The 15,338-nt window shown below is 43.4% G+C and overlaps 1 protein-coding gene across 1 annotated transcript in view; it reads left to right on the forward strand.

The window, feature by feature from the left end:
- The window catches only part of large1 (LARGE xylosyl- and glucuronyltransferase 1), a 66,049-nt gene that overhangs the window by 20,437 nt on the left and 30,274 nt on the right, over window positions 1–15,338 (forward strand). Inside the window, exon 3 of the mRNA XM_037760764.1 lies at window positions 13,004–13,302. Coding sequence (XP_037616692.1) covers window positions 13,004–13,302 — 299 coding nt within the window. The remainder of the gene's footprint in view (window positions 1–13,003; window positions 13,303–15,338) is intronic.

Here is a 15,338-nt window from a genome sequence, read left to right on the forward strand (position 1 = left end):
GGTCAAAATGAAGACACGGGTAGCAGGTAGCACTTATTGCAGCACAGTTCCTACTGTCCTTTGTCCTGCAGGTTTTGTGAGCTTTACTAGACATCAGGGCTCTCAGAGTTAATGTGATAATAACACGTTAATGCAAATTCATTTTAACGCCACTAATGTCTTTAACATAGTGACACAACTTGTGATTTTTAGGTTGTAGCGGCTCAGTTTTAAGGCTAGAGTGGAGATAATGGTTTTATATAAAACTATAAACCTGATGAATCCATCGGTACCAACCATGTCAGACTAGCTGGTCATGAAGGATGTTAAATAACGCTCCAAACTTACGCTAAATTTTGACGAGGAAAAACTGTCATGTCCATGTTCAAAGGGGTCCCTTGACCTCTGACCTCCAGATCAGTGAATGTAAATGGGTTCTATGGGTACCCACGAGTCTCCCCTTTACAGACATGCCCACTTTATGATAATCACATGCAGTTTGGGGCAAGTCATAGTCAAGTCAGCACACTGACACACTGACAGCTGTTGTTGTCTGTTGGGCTGCAGTTTGCCATGTTATGATTGGAGCATATTGTTTTATGCTAAATGCAGTACCTGTGAGGGTTTCTGGATCAATATCTGTCATTGATTTGTGTTGTTAATTGATTTGCATTAATAAATATTTATGTACTTTTGCATAAAGAAATCATATTTGCCCACTCCCATGTTGATAAGAGTATTAAATACTTGACTAATCTCCCTTTAAGGTACATTTAGAACAGATAAAACATGTGCGATTCAGTTTGGGTAAGCCGTGCTGATGCAGGATGTTCCTTAGACAGGTGTAAGGGTGAGCTGCCTTATATGTGAAACTTTAGTAATGTATTGTGGTTTCTTTATATTATCTCTTTATATTAAATCTAGAGGAGCATGCTTTAATAAATGCATTTGACTTCTTACTTATCTTTTATATGTCCCTGTCTTAAACAAACTAATACTAATACTAGGCTGATTCCAATAAGAAATAACACCTTGATCAATCTCTATATGAATAAACAACAGCATTGTTGTATTTTTCCGCTTCACACCATGCTTTAATATCAGACAGAAAGTGTGAAGAAATACATTTCCTGTAGACAAAGTCACCCTCCCCTCCTCTTCCCCTTCTGGAGGTCCTATATTAATGAATTACTGAGGCCTGTCCAAAGTTGATTACTTCCTACAGACAATATAGTCCAGGAGTTCTTGGAGCCACTTTAATGACTTTGACTCTCAGGATTGAAATGCTGCAGTAGTGCCATTATTAATTATGATTAAATTGACAATTTTGACTCGGGGTCACAGTCACTGGAGACCGTATATGTGAATGGGCTCCCATAATACAATAGCCACCAAAGTCTGGAAAGTAATTATTGGATTTGGCAGTAAATTCCTAGCGGTGGGGAGTTATTTTCTGGGAGTGTGATAAGTAGTGAAAGGACCTGGCTGCAGGGAGCGTCGGCTGGAGGTGAGGCCTGAATGTGTGCGACGGGAACAATGTGCCTCCGCTGGCTCGGACTCTCCCTTTCACACTTCCTCTCCTCCTCCTCTCCCTCTCTCCATCCCTAACCTCTTTCCGTCGCTCGGTCTCCATCTCCGCTGTTGTTTCCTCCCTTCTTCCTCCTCGCTCTGTTGTGTTTATCTGTCTGACTGAGTGAAAGAGACGGCGAGTCTCTGGGGTCTTCAGAGCTGTGTCTGAATGAGCTGCCATGTCGAGCAAACCTGCAGAGAGAATCAGGTATTCTTATCCATAGAGAAATACTCTATATACTGTGTACTGTACAACATGTCTACATACTCTTGTGGGGCTGTGTTCCATAGTTTGGGCTAAGGCTGAGTCAGGCCTATCACAATATCTACTTTTGTTGTCGATAACGTAAAAACGATGGAGGTCATGTCCATATATCGTACGATACGTCAGTAATTAGTTTTGTTCTGATTCTTTTCATCAGTTCATAATGGCTCACTGGTCTAGTCTTTGGGAAGAACCAGATGTCATGGCCTTTAACCCGTAATAATTCAATAAACAGCTCAAATGGTCAGGATGGGTACTACGTCTTGTGGTTGTTTCTCCTCTATGAGCTGAACCAGGCTGGTTGTAAATGGAAATAATTCCTTCTTCTTGGAGGTCAACTGACGTTTCTGGGAGAAGTTTCAAGAATTAAGGAATTATTTCACTATCATGATCATTTTTTTTTATCTTTTTATATTCTTCATCTTTCTGTCTTCATCGGCTACATATAATATAGAAGTTGAATTGTGAAGAAAAACCTGAGATCTTTCCACTGGAGAAGACTTCCCACTCTCTTGGTCTAAAAACTAAAGCACACAGTCCCCATTTAGGCGGTAGAGTGATGCCTCTTTTCCTCACAAAAGATCTTTGGCTCAGTACAGACGCCGCCTTGCAGAGAGCGCATCAACCACAAGGTTCAATAAAAGATGAATTAGCAGGGAGTAAGGTTCATTTATCCACAGGCCATGTAATGTACTTCAATTCTGCTCCAGAAGTAAGATGTTTCAGTTGGAGAATGCACCGCGAGCATGCTCAGGTGTGTCCACTACTGTGTTTGCTCACTTAATATGGTTGTTGTAGGTCAGTAAGAATGCTGTAATCAAACTGCGGGACACATCAAATATCCAAAGAGAGACAAACAAAGTAAAGATGCGTATCCCAGACAGGAGATTCAGTGTTGTTGATGATGTGACTGTGTGGCAGCTAGCCGGATCAAAATGAGTCAAAAAGGGCAAACATGGGAGAATGAGGTCGCCAGATTTATAAGTCTAACTGGATTTATGGATATATTCTGTATATGTGAATTTTTGTGCGGAAAACACGAAAAAACACTTAAAGAGTTTAAAACTTTCAGCAGCGAGGATTGTTTTCTGAGCCTCGGTGGGAACCGAGAGAGTCCGATAGTGCAGAATAAAAGTGAGAAAACGGAATACATGAAGACAACTGGAAGTGACAGAAAATAAAAGTGACATTCCAAGATTGTTTGGACCAGAACATTATTGTGGCGTTGCAAAATCTTAGTGATGGCTTCAGGCTGAATAGTGGGGCATACAAAGTGTTTAGAGACACCAGAGACTGATCTTCTACCTGCAGTCAATTTAACAATTTTTCCCTTACTGTAACCAAGTCTTCTTAGTTGCATAAACCTCACCAAGCATTAACCAAAGGTGGAACGTTTTTGATTCGGGCTCGCAAACTACTCAATGGGTTGAGCATCAAACTTTATTCTTGACCTTGGAAACTGTAGTTTGATAAAAATAAAAAAACATCTTTACTAGCTTTTTCTTGAACTTTCAGCATGACCTAATTTTGGAGATTTCCATAATAAGGTCACGTTATGACAACAGAAGCAACTCCATGACAACTGAACAAATGCTATCCACTGGTGCGGGGGGGTCTGTTCGGAGAGGGTGGTTTGGTGCCAACGGGCCTGGCCCGCCATTCGGAACTGTAAACCATGAGTGCGGCGCGGCGGCCTCGCCCTGGCCGCCTCGCCCTGGCCGCCTCGCCCTGGCCGCCTCGCCCTGGCCGCCCCGCCGTGCGCCTCCAGGTACCCAACAGGGGATTGTGCAAGCACACACACCTGCGCTGACAGAAAAGAGCCAAACTGAATGTGCCACACACGTTTTTACCGGTAGTGACGTGACTACCAGGCAGCGCCTGCAACTGTTAATAAAAGGGAAATATATGTGTTTTAAGATGTGATGAATTTTTTTTACACTCCACTATTGCAGTAGTGTTTACCAATGCAGAACTAGAGCAGGTTATTCCTCCATCCCCTTACCTTAGGCTGTAGACCTCCAAAAACACAAGGCCCTTAATGCTTAATGTATATGCTAATAATTTGTTCTTAATCTTCCTACTCAAAGATCATAAATCCATAAGCTATGTTAGTGAAAAACAGTTTTTCTCCAGCTCAGGTCTAAAACCAAAGTTAAGCCTTGTCTCCCTTTCTCAGAAAGAGGTTATCCATGCTTCCATCTCATCATGTCTGGATTATTGCTCGGCTTGTCACAGTTTTCTCCCCGGTGTTAAGTTCTCCCAGCACACCGCCAAACACTGCTGTTGCCAACTTTTAAATGGCTTCCCTTCGGTTACAGTGAACAATGCTTTGAAGCTGGGAAATTTGGCTTTTCGCTCCAGTTTTTCTTCAGACGTTGCCATGCCTCTTAATGACCACTCCGGGCCAGACAGTCTAACAAGGAATGCATTAGTGAATGGATAAACCAATGAATGAATAAATGAGTATGAATTACTCTCCTGCATTTTTGGAAAACAAACCTGGCCCCAGAAAACCAGATTAATGAATCCCACATTTCGTTCAAATTGGCAGTAATTGGCTCTGAAAAATGTTGGATTTATGTTAAATTTCTCAATGAAATGAAGAGAGACTCTGATGTTTCCCAAAGCCCGGTATGCAAATATTGTCTCTTTGCCATTAATCACATCGCCTGTTCATTACCTCATTACTTTGACCTTCCTGCCAAATTCATTTAAGTTCCCTTCAAGGCGTAGTTGAACTTGTGGGTCCTGCTTTTGTAAATGGACAACAGTCTTTCATATTCATAAGAAAAGAGATGCCCACTCCAGGGTTTCTATTTATGGAGAACATTCCCTCTGGTAGCTCAGAAGTGGAAATGAATGTTCTCGTGTCCTCAGCATGACTCAGGCCTTTTCTACAGACCACACACGTCTGTCTGGACTACAGAGAAACCACGTCCTGAAACCGTTAAATCAAATGTTATCTGAGAGGTTTGTATTGTTCATGGCAACTTGTTCTCATTCCCAACTCATCACATATGGATGCTTGGTCAGGACCGCTTGGTGTCACTTAATGTTAGAAAATAATATAATATATATATAATAATATAATAATAATACTAAAATAAGTCTTTATTACGTAGGCTAGTTACGTAAGCTACGTAAGTTAAGTACTTGATGTAACGTACTTAAAATAAGTCAACGTTGACTTCACGCGGAACATGACCAGCGGTGTCCTGGGTGAAAGTCCTGTGTTTGTTTGACCCATCCATCAGCCGTCCTCGTCCCTACTCGGACTTTGTGGCTCTTTATATTACAGCACCAGACTTCCAGAGCACTTGCTCTTAGCGTCTAATACTGACGCGGGTGCGTTTACATTGAAAGCCTGGTGCGTCTCATACAGACGCTCAAGGGTGCCTTGTGTGCACTGGTATCAGACGCGCGAGGGCTGTGACAAAACGTCGGTATTTGACGCCCTGAAAATGAGAATGGGCTGTTCCCGGAGTCATTTAAGAAACGGTATTCTCTCAAAAGCCCTCTGGGGAAAACAGACGTCAACAAAGAAACCAGAGGTAAACTTCATAACTCATGTCAGTAAGCTAAGAGTCCCATACATGTTGTAAACTGATGTTTGCCTCTGAATGTTCTGTGGTTTGGCTTTTTGTTAGTGAACCGTTGCAGTATCTGTGTGTGTGTGTGTGTGTAGGTGATTTGGCAGCTGTTGGTGTCAATGTCGGCAAAGACTTCAACATGAGCCTGGAATTAGTTTCTTGGTTCCCAGAAAACATTTGTATGTGGGGCCCATGTGGGTACTAAATGGGCTGAAAAATGGGCCCTATATGGGATTGTCTGCGGGTTCCATAATGGCCCAATGTCAATTGCCCACATAGATTCAATGCAGGATTACAATGGGTGTTATGTGGGCCCCAACTGGGCAACACACCCAAGACCCATCTTAGTCCCAGCTTTAAGTTCTATGTGGGTACTACATGGGGACTACATGGGCTGAAATATGGGTTGTAAGTGGGTTTGTCCATAGTTTCCATGTTGGCCCCATGCCAGTTACCCTTGTGGGTTTCATGCAGGAGTACACTGGGTGTTATATGGGCCCAGTCTGGGCAACATAAACCAAAACCCATCTCTAATTTCCCATTAGTGACCCACCTAGGACACACAAGGGTAGCCCACTTAGGGGAGCCCATGTGGGACCTATTGAGTTGATTCAACTGGGCCACATTTGTGTTGCCCATTCTGAGCCCATATACTAATTTCACATTAGTTGACCCAAGTGGGCCCCAGATAAGATGCCCATTTTGGGCCCATACCCACTTGGTTCCCAGGTACCCCCAGCATAACCCATGTGGGCCCACATAACCATGTTGGCTGGGTTAGGATAAGAATTGTAGAATAAGAGGCAGATTAAATAAGAAAGGAAATAGATGATGTAAGACGACGTAAGTTTCCTTGTTTCTATTTCAGTCACTTTCTAATTCCATCAGCCTCTTGTACTCGTCCCAGTTCTCCCATAATTTAATCACCATCTTTGAAGGTGTAGCACACCCCACCACTGTAATTTGAGTCATACAGAACATGACAGTTTCAGGACTCTGTAACTTGATTTAGCTCTGCATCAACAGGCTCAGCTCTCTGCCTCACCGCGAGGCTTCGGCTTCCAGTAGAAACATTGGCTGCACGCCGGCGACAGCCGTGGCCGGAGGCGTTGTGTTTTCGGGTTGTCTGTCCGTCTGTGTGTACGTACGTACGAACGTCCGTCCCATTCTTGTGAACGCGATATCTCAGGAACCACAGGAGGGAATGTCTTCAACGTTGTTGAAGAACTTAACTGTAAAATGAACCATGGGGCTGTAATATTATTACAATATTGATTTTATGTTTTAGTTGCAGTCTGGACTAAGATCCATACTGTACATACTATATGTGGTTCACCAGTTGTAGGGATTTTAGGGGTCAGACTGTAAAATTAACTTCAATGAAGTCACCAAAAATGATTTGATATTTAATCACAAATCCTCCACAGTCAATACTGATGGTGATCATGACAGGTCTGTACCGCGGCCACCTTCACTTCTGGCTTCTTCAACGAGTGAAACCAATTATCAGCTGGATTGAGGTCAGATGTTTGAATTTGTGAGTCAGGAAATAAACATGTAAAGCTGAAAGTCGTAACTTTAACCTCATTTTAAATCCAATGTGATGGAGTAGATCAAAAACAATGAAACACTGTTTGATTTCTGAAGAACAAAATATATCAGCTGTTGTTTCTAGAGAGATGAGAAGTTGAGATGGAGAAGATACATAAAGAAAGGCAGTCTAGACTAAATATTCCTACTCAGGCAGTGACCAGCCAAACTGACTGAAAGCTCCAACTCATAATTTATTGACGTTCTCCTCATGAATATGCAGCGAGTCGGTGCCGAAAGCAAAACAAAACATTGCCTTTTCCCAATAATTGGGACATTTGTGTTCCTGGAAACTTTATGTCGCTCTAGAAAAGCTGCCAGTAAATTGTAATGCAAATGTTGCCCCAGATCACAGCAGGAGAGTTCACAACTCTACAGCAGGGCTTCTCAAATGGGGGGTACTAGTACCTCTCGGGGTATTGTACTAGGGGTACTAGTACCTCTAGGGGTACTGTGGAATTGGATATTTCTTTTGTTAATTAAAAAAAAAAATCAGTCATGCATAATTCCTAAAATGACCATACTATAATAAGTTCAATAAAAATGTAAATGTAAGTTCCGCATATGCGAGCGTGCATGAGACACCGACCCGGGTGATTTATACGTGTAAGAAGTTACAAACAGTCCCTTTAACATTTGTTGGAAATTAACATCATCTTGTTCAACTTTGGTGGTTCCCACTAAACTATATTTACTAGGGATGTCCGATACTAGAAATTGAATACCAATACCAATGAAATCCCATGTACTTCAACATCCACTCCTTTATTACCGTTTACATACTGGTGTTTGTTATGAAGTTAAACAGTTCACAATTCCCTTTCTAATATCTATTTTATATTGCTGTGAAAACATCTCCTTCAAACAGCTGGATTTAGTCAGGTTTCCTGCCAAAAACTACATTTTACAGGATTACATTTGAACACATCATTACATTAGAATTTACCTCCACCCAATACTAATTTTTACTGAATAGAGCCTGTGCACATCATAATGTATATCGTCGATAGTGAGTTTACTGTGTCCCAAACTCATTTTCTATTTTAGTCTCGAGACCTGACGGTGCCGTACATCCTTATACCGTACCATTCATTACTCTTACCCACAAGGTGTACACAGTAGATTTGAAATAATCATTTTGTATCACTGCAATAGAGCGCTGCAGGGATGACATATATTTTCAGAAACTACACCATGGTTGCATGAACGCGAGTATACACAACGAGGCTGTAAAGGCGGCGTGATGATGTTTAGTAGTCTCCTTTAGCTACTCGTTAGCAACCGCCTTTTTTAAGACACGTAGAAGATTCAAAATTCATGAGTGGAATATTTACTGACGTATTTTATATCCCAGAATAAAACGTTAAAATCTCTTAAGCCTTTGTTAACCACAGACTAACTCATGCTCCCATCAGTCATTAGAGGTCACGACTACATAAGACATGTTCAACGATGAAGACATGCCTGCCTTTAAAATCCTTTCAAACTAAACAAACTCAATTTATACAACCCTAGCATCCACACATAATACAAATGACTGATTGTATACACGATACCTTGTGTCATGATGTAATGTTGCATAAATGAATAATGTTGGTTTCAACCTGTCATTCAGACTAACATCCGTCTAACCATCCAACAACATTCAAGGTCACTGACCCAAACAGTTCATCACTTTGCATTACTATGCTGAGTCCCTGCATGATACCGTCCAGATCATACCATCACTGTCAACGCCAACATTTAGACAGCTGACACAATCCATCTGTCCTGACACACACACACACACACACACATCCTGTTGGGCACACACACACACCGCTCTGCATCACAGTAACGCTGCTAAAGGCTCATCAAACCTCACATGAGGTTGGGTGGGTTCGTGTAGCGATGCCGATAAACACATGCTCCGACAATGAACTTTATCAAAAGGTATTTTAGTTGTTGATTTAGTCATTTTGTCTTCGACACAAGCAGTCAGACAACGAGGCTGAAAACAATCTTTGAAAGAGAAAATAAAGGTGAATGTTGAAACTGTGTCCTACGCTGTCTGAAACCCACTTCCCGCTTCAATTTAGCCCATTTGTGACCTCGGCACTCCGTACATTACTCCCTGATTGGGTCACATAGAGCTCCTTACAGAAACATTATTTACCCGTCCTCCAGCAGCAGCAGATTGTACCTTCAAAGGTATTTTTCCGTGATCTCACAGATGTCTCCTTACTGCCCTGAAATAATTACTTCAAAATGTACACAGACTATGTCGGCCTCTGCCCTGACGTAACGTTGGTCTGAGCCTCAACAACCATGTTCTCAATCCGGGCTGACAGTTACGACGGAGTATTAGAGCCACATTGAGGGGAAAAAAATAGATCTGAGATTACGAGAATAAAGTCATAACTTTACAAGAAAAAAAAGTCGTAATGTTCTCGCAAACTCAGATCAAACGGTCAAACTAGGCAACGCTGATCAAATATGAATCAATATTCTGTTACGTTAATGCCTATTTATCTCCTCAAATGTTCTCAGAAGAAAGTCAAAAAAAGTCGTAATATTATTAGTATTATTCCATCAAAAGATTTGGATTCTTTTTCACTTCTGACATAAATCACACGCAGCAGATAAAGCCTACACAACAATTAACATTTTCCTACAACACATTTTAATGAATTTAACATTTACAACACCAGTAAGCTAAGCATGCATCATTATTAACCTGTTCAAATGGCGTTAAAACAAATAACCTGCGAGCGGTTTTCCTCTCAGATGTGCTGTACTGTTGTAATTTTTTCCTCCTCTACTGGGACAATTTGATTCCTGTGTTTTTGACTAAGGCTCTTGTTTGCATGTAGATGATGAGCTTGGTGACAAATAACTAAAAGCCAAATGAATTGGCTCGGCCGCCATAAAAGACCAGGTGCATCTGCTGCCCTGAAAACGCCATATGCAATCTGTGAGCAGCACAAACAAATGGCCAGTTCAGTGGGATTAGGCCCAGCAAATCCACTCTGCAAATTAATTACAGCTTGGACGAAATGGAGTCCAGAAGGTGCTTTGGTTGTGCGGCAGAGGGCTTAGTGGCCCTCCATGGTTGAAAGAACCCATCTATATACTGACTGCATTTATATATTATGGCCACGGGGAACAATACATCTGAAGGAAAACAGAGACCTGTCAATTCATTAACACACTTTGTTAGAGAACAAACCAACCGAGACCAATGAGAAGGTTTCCTTCAGTTCATCCCAGAAAGCATTTAGCCTCCACATGTTCAGTACAGGGAGGTTTTATTTGACAGCCTACAGGTCAAAGGGGGAACCACAAACTCCCAGTTGGGTGAAAGTAACTGGATCTTGACATAGATGACATATGGTATCATAAAGCCACCTATTTCCCCAACACCGATCAATACATGTAATCTGAGCTATAACGCCTCTGGATCTCTACCATACTGTGATATGTGGAGTTCTCCGAGGCTGTCTGTTCTCCCTAGTGAGGTTGCCAAAGGAAAACCTATTGTGTTCTTTAATGATCTTCAACCAAGGCCTCGCCCCCCCCCCCCCTTTGGGAGCTGAGGTTTCTAAGATGTAGTGAAGAGAGACAGAGCTTCATGTCCTCTCTAGAGATCCATCTCTCTGCCTCTCTGCAGCAGTCAGAGCTGCTTGATCATATTGAAGCAGTCAGAGAAGAGCAGAGGAAATTGCTGCTGACTTGGATTAGATGTGCAGAGTGAGGGCCGCCCTGCTGCACTGACAGCATTGATTGAAAGATATGTGTGCACTCCCCATCTTGAGATGCATCAAAACTGTGATCCTAAATGTAGGGATGCACCGATACCACTTTTATTCAGACCGAGTACAAGTACTTACATTTGGGTATTCGCCGATACCGAGTACCGATACGAGTACTTCTCTGTGCCAAAAGACCCTCGTTAACAGTCAGCTGGAGGGTGTGAGCGACACACGGCAGGCTGGGGAGTCCCGCATACGAGGCGGTGCGCCGCCACCGGCTCTAGGTCGGCTTGGAAAGGCTCGGGGTGAAGGTGCTTCAAGGGGACAAAGTGCGAGTCAGAGGGTGCAAGCAAAACCCTGTGGCGCAATGAAAGTGAATTCCGGCGCGCGCCGCCTGATTAGGGATCCTGGCCCTGCGGGGTCTTGTGCACCACCAGCCTGTCTGCTCGGGGAGGTGGAGCGTGAGCGCGTGCGATAGGATCCCAAAGATTCTGACGAGAGGTTAACATCACGCTGTCGTAAAATGGTATCGGTGCCGTTGTGCGAGTACGAGTACATGAGCACAGTATCGGTATCAGTGCGTCGCTACCTAAATGTAAATATATACTCAAGTCACTTTGTTGGATTCCCCTTCAATAGTGAAACTAGAGTGCTTCAACCATTAAAAACACACTGATTACCGGGTGGAGGGAACAGTGACGTTGTCCAATGAAGCTGTAGTAGACGTAGTTTTAATTGTGAACTAAACAGCTCCATAAAAAGTGACGCCAAAACATCTGGATCGGCCCCTGGTGGCTGGCTGCAGAATAGGCCATAACTCCCGCCTCCTCCATGTTAGCGGATGGGACATGGACCAAACTAAAAAGTCAAATACAATTTTTCACAAAGATTGTTTTAGGTCATTTTAGGTAGTTCTTATCACACTGATGGATGTTCAAGTCTTCATTGCTTTTGATGAGTCTTTTTTATTAGTTTTTGATTCTATAAAAAGAGGGTGAGACGTCATGATTGACAGCTGCTCTGAGGGCAGTAGTCATGGAGTCGGAGGCTCAGGAACTGTATGAGAGAGGAGATGTACTTTAACTTTCCATGTACTGTTAGTATACAGACTAACTGTATTTATATGCATATACATGTACAGTTATATACATATATACCCCTCTGAGCACAGCATAGAGAAGGTAAAACAAACAGCCAGCCGAAGTGGAGCGAGCAGCATGAGGATAAAGGATAATTCCATAGTCGAGCGCAGACATGATGGTTGACTCTACAATCATTTTTCTTGTCCTCAAGACAGAAACATGTTTTATTCTGATACAAGAAATCCATCTATGCAAACTGAAGTTATGGCTTCATGAGTATAAAACACATTTTCAGTACGAGCTTGAGATCCTGCAGAGACGTCTGAAGAACGTTGAAGGCAGATTTTAATCTCAATAAAGCTCCAGTTGAAGGGAAGTCAAATGCATGCAAGATTGTGTCATACAGATAAAAGTGGATATTATTATAAGTGTGTTGGAGCGATAATATTGTTCATCTAGAGTGTAAGGGCGCTTTCACGAGCAACATTTAGTCCGTTTTAATCGTACTCTGGTGCGGTTCGTTTGGTGGTAATCATACAGTCGATCAGTGCCGAGTCAAAGAGAAAAAACTTCTACTGCAATTCATACAGAGCTAATATATATATGTTTTTATTTGGTACGCTTTAATTTGTGCGCTGTGAAACCAAACAGATTAAATAAAAAACAAATCAAAAGTATAAATTTCTCTGTGATTTGGACTAGACCAACGTACTATGGCATCCTAGATAGTAAAGGATCCAGAGGGAGATCGTTTTGAGAAACATCCGTACAGATCAGACTAGGGATGCTCATTTTAAAAAATGTTCTTAACCGATAACCGACCCTCGTTAACCGATTATTAACCGCTAACCGACAAGATTTGTGCCAGGGATCAATAAGAAAAGACCCAACTAAAAAATCAATCAGTTTAATCGTTCACTATGTTTAGAATATTTTCCCGACGATGAACTGAACTGAAAGTGAAACGTATCTATAATGTTTTTGTCATCGGGTTTGGAGAGAGAGCACAGATCCCCGTCAGAAAGGAGAAGCTGTCTGACGGCGAGATGAAGCAGTGGAAATATTCTAAATATAGCGTACACTTAAACTGATATTGATTATTTTAGGTGTCTAAAATCCGTTTTGCTGTGACAATATCAGATCATAGTGATATGTTGATCTTGCAATATGAAATGTTTCTTCCTGTCCCGTCAACAGTGAAGCCCCTCCCCCTGTCTCCGTTGGAAGCCCAATCGTCAACGCCGGTGGGCGGAGCCGGCGAGCGGCAGGCCTTAGAGCTGCGGGTCCGGGCGGTGGAGGAAGAGAACCGGGCGCTGCGCCGGGAGCTGAGCCGGCCACCCAGGAGCCCGTCTGCGCGCCTTCCAAACGGCGGTCGCCGTGGCAACCAGAGCCGAACCCATTCAGAGGAGGGCACCGGCGACAACGAGGGCCAGAAAGCTGCCGCGGTGGGAAACAGCTCAGACTGTGTGCAGCAGCCGGTGGTGGATAAGTGTGAGGTGAGATGTGAAACACACCACTCAAAGTGTTCAGAGGCAACGTGAAGGTGTTCTCCAGGGTACCGTAGTATAGCCGGGCTTTAGCCTCCTATTAGCCTAATCCTCAGCAGTGATGGTGTTGGTTTGCTGTTGGGATATGACTCACCGTCACAAGGCTGCATAATGTGAGAGCTTTAACACGGCCACGCTGTGATCCCCACGCTGATGCTACCTCACAGCGCCGCAGCATGTCACCTGTCACCTGTCAGCTCAGCGGGTGTTTGTCTGGATGACCGGAATAGCCGACACACATTCAGGATACTGGCCGACGGTACGACGGTACGACGGTACGACGGTACGACGGTACGACGGTACGACGGTACGACGGAGTATAAGGACCACATTGAGGAAAACAAATAAATCTGAGATTTAGAGAATAAAGTCATAATATTATAAAGTAGTAATTTTACGTGTAAAGTTATGACTTTATTCTCGTAATATTACGACTTTATTCTCGTACCATTATGACTTATGACTTCTCCCCAGCCATCGCCGGGGAGAAGTCTCGCGAGGGGATCCTCCCACACCGAGCGGCCTCCTAACCCGCCAAGTTGTATCCCACCGGGCAGACTGCGTGACGGGGGGCCGTTACCGGCCTCACACCGTCCACGGGCTGAGCCTCAATCAGAAGCACTCCGCGACACCGACTAGCGGTCTTCGGACGGCGATTCGGCGCTGGGCTCTTCCCTCTTCGCTCGCCTTGTGGGTGTGGTTTCAGCCATGGATGTATTAAGAGAGGTTTCATGTTTCAGCGTCTCAGAGCAGAGAATACTGATGATTCTTACATGATTTAGAAAGCTCATTTTATATACTTCAAATTAGGCTGGGTGGTTAGTAACACATTCTTCTGTGACAAACTCCGAATGCAGATTTATTTTTGTTTTACATGGACTTTAAGAGCATATCAAACATTTACTAAGAACATATTAAGACACTACACTACACATCGGTGGGAAGAGACAACTTCACAATACATCTTTTCATATTCCTGTGCAGCTCAGAATAACACCAATGCACCGAGAACACACAGACACACCCCTTGTGCGTCCTCACTGTCAGGTGTGTGATGTGTGTGTGTGTGTGTGTGTGTAGCGCTCTGAGAGAGGATATGAACCTCCGATGGTTTCTTATCACCACCTTCTACTTTCCTCCCACATCAGCCGTCACTCCCTCACTCCCAGTTCTCGGTTAGAGCCGGGCGATGTTTAAAAGCCAGCCGACTGCGAGGGAAAGCAGAGCACCTTCAGGGTGGAAGACGGAGTGAAAAAGGAGAGGGGCAGTCCGACTGTAGCAGTCCGACTGTTGCACCCTTCCAGCAGCGCTTGAACATGACCGCTGCTCATTTGGAGGGGTCAGCCTCGCTGCCCTGACCCCTGAGGGGAGATAACTGTAGAAGCTCCGAGAGCGGGAGGAGAAAATGTACTCGGAGTTTTGACACGTCAAGCTGGCATCAGGGAGAGCTAAAATTGGAGCCATAACCCGAGGCAGTGAGGGAGAAGTCCAGCATAATGTTAAAAAAAGCAGCTAAAGGAGAGGTGAAATGAAGTGGATAAGAAAGCTTTTATGTGCTCTGCTCTCCTCACTTGGAATCGCCTCCTTGAGAATTGGTCTCTCTGCCTGATTTTAAAGCTCTTACACGTACAGTGCTGAATGAATCGGCTGCTGCTCGTCACCGCGAGTACATATTTTCACGTTTGTTTTAATACCACTAATTTCTTTAACACATAAACGCAACCTGTGATTTTTAGGTTGTAGCGGCTCAGTATCATATGAAACTATAAAACCTGATGAATCCATCGGTACCAACCATGTCAGACTAGCTGGTCATGAAGGAGGTTAAATAACGCTCCAAACTTACGCTAAATATTGGAGAGGAAAAACTGTCACATCCATTTTCAAAGGGGTCCCTTGACCTCTGACCTCCAGATGTGTGAATGTAAATGGGTTCTCTGGGTACCCACGAGTCTCCCCTTTACAGACATGCCCACTTTATGATC

This window comes from Sebastes umbrosus, chromosome 23 (assembly GCF_015220745.1).
Source record: "Sebastes umbrosus isolate fSebUmb1 chromosome 23, fSebUmb1.pri, whole genome shotgun sequence".
NCBI lineage: Eukaryota > Metazoa > Chordata > Actinopteri > Perciformes > Sebastidae > Sebastes > Sebastes umbrosus.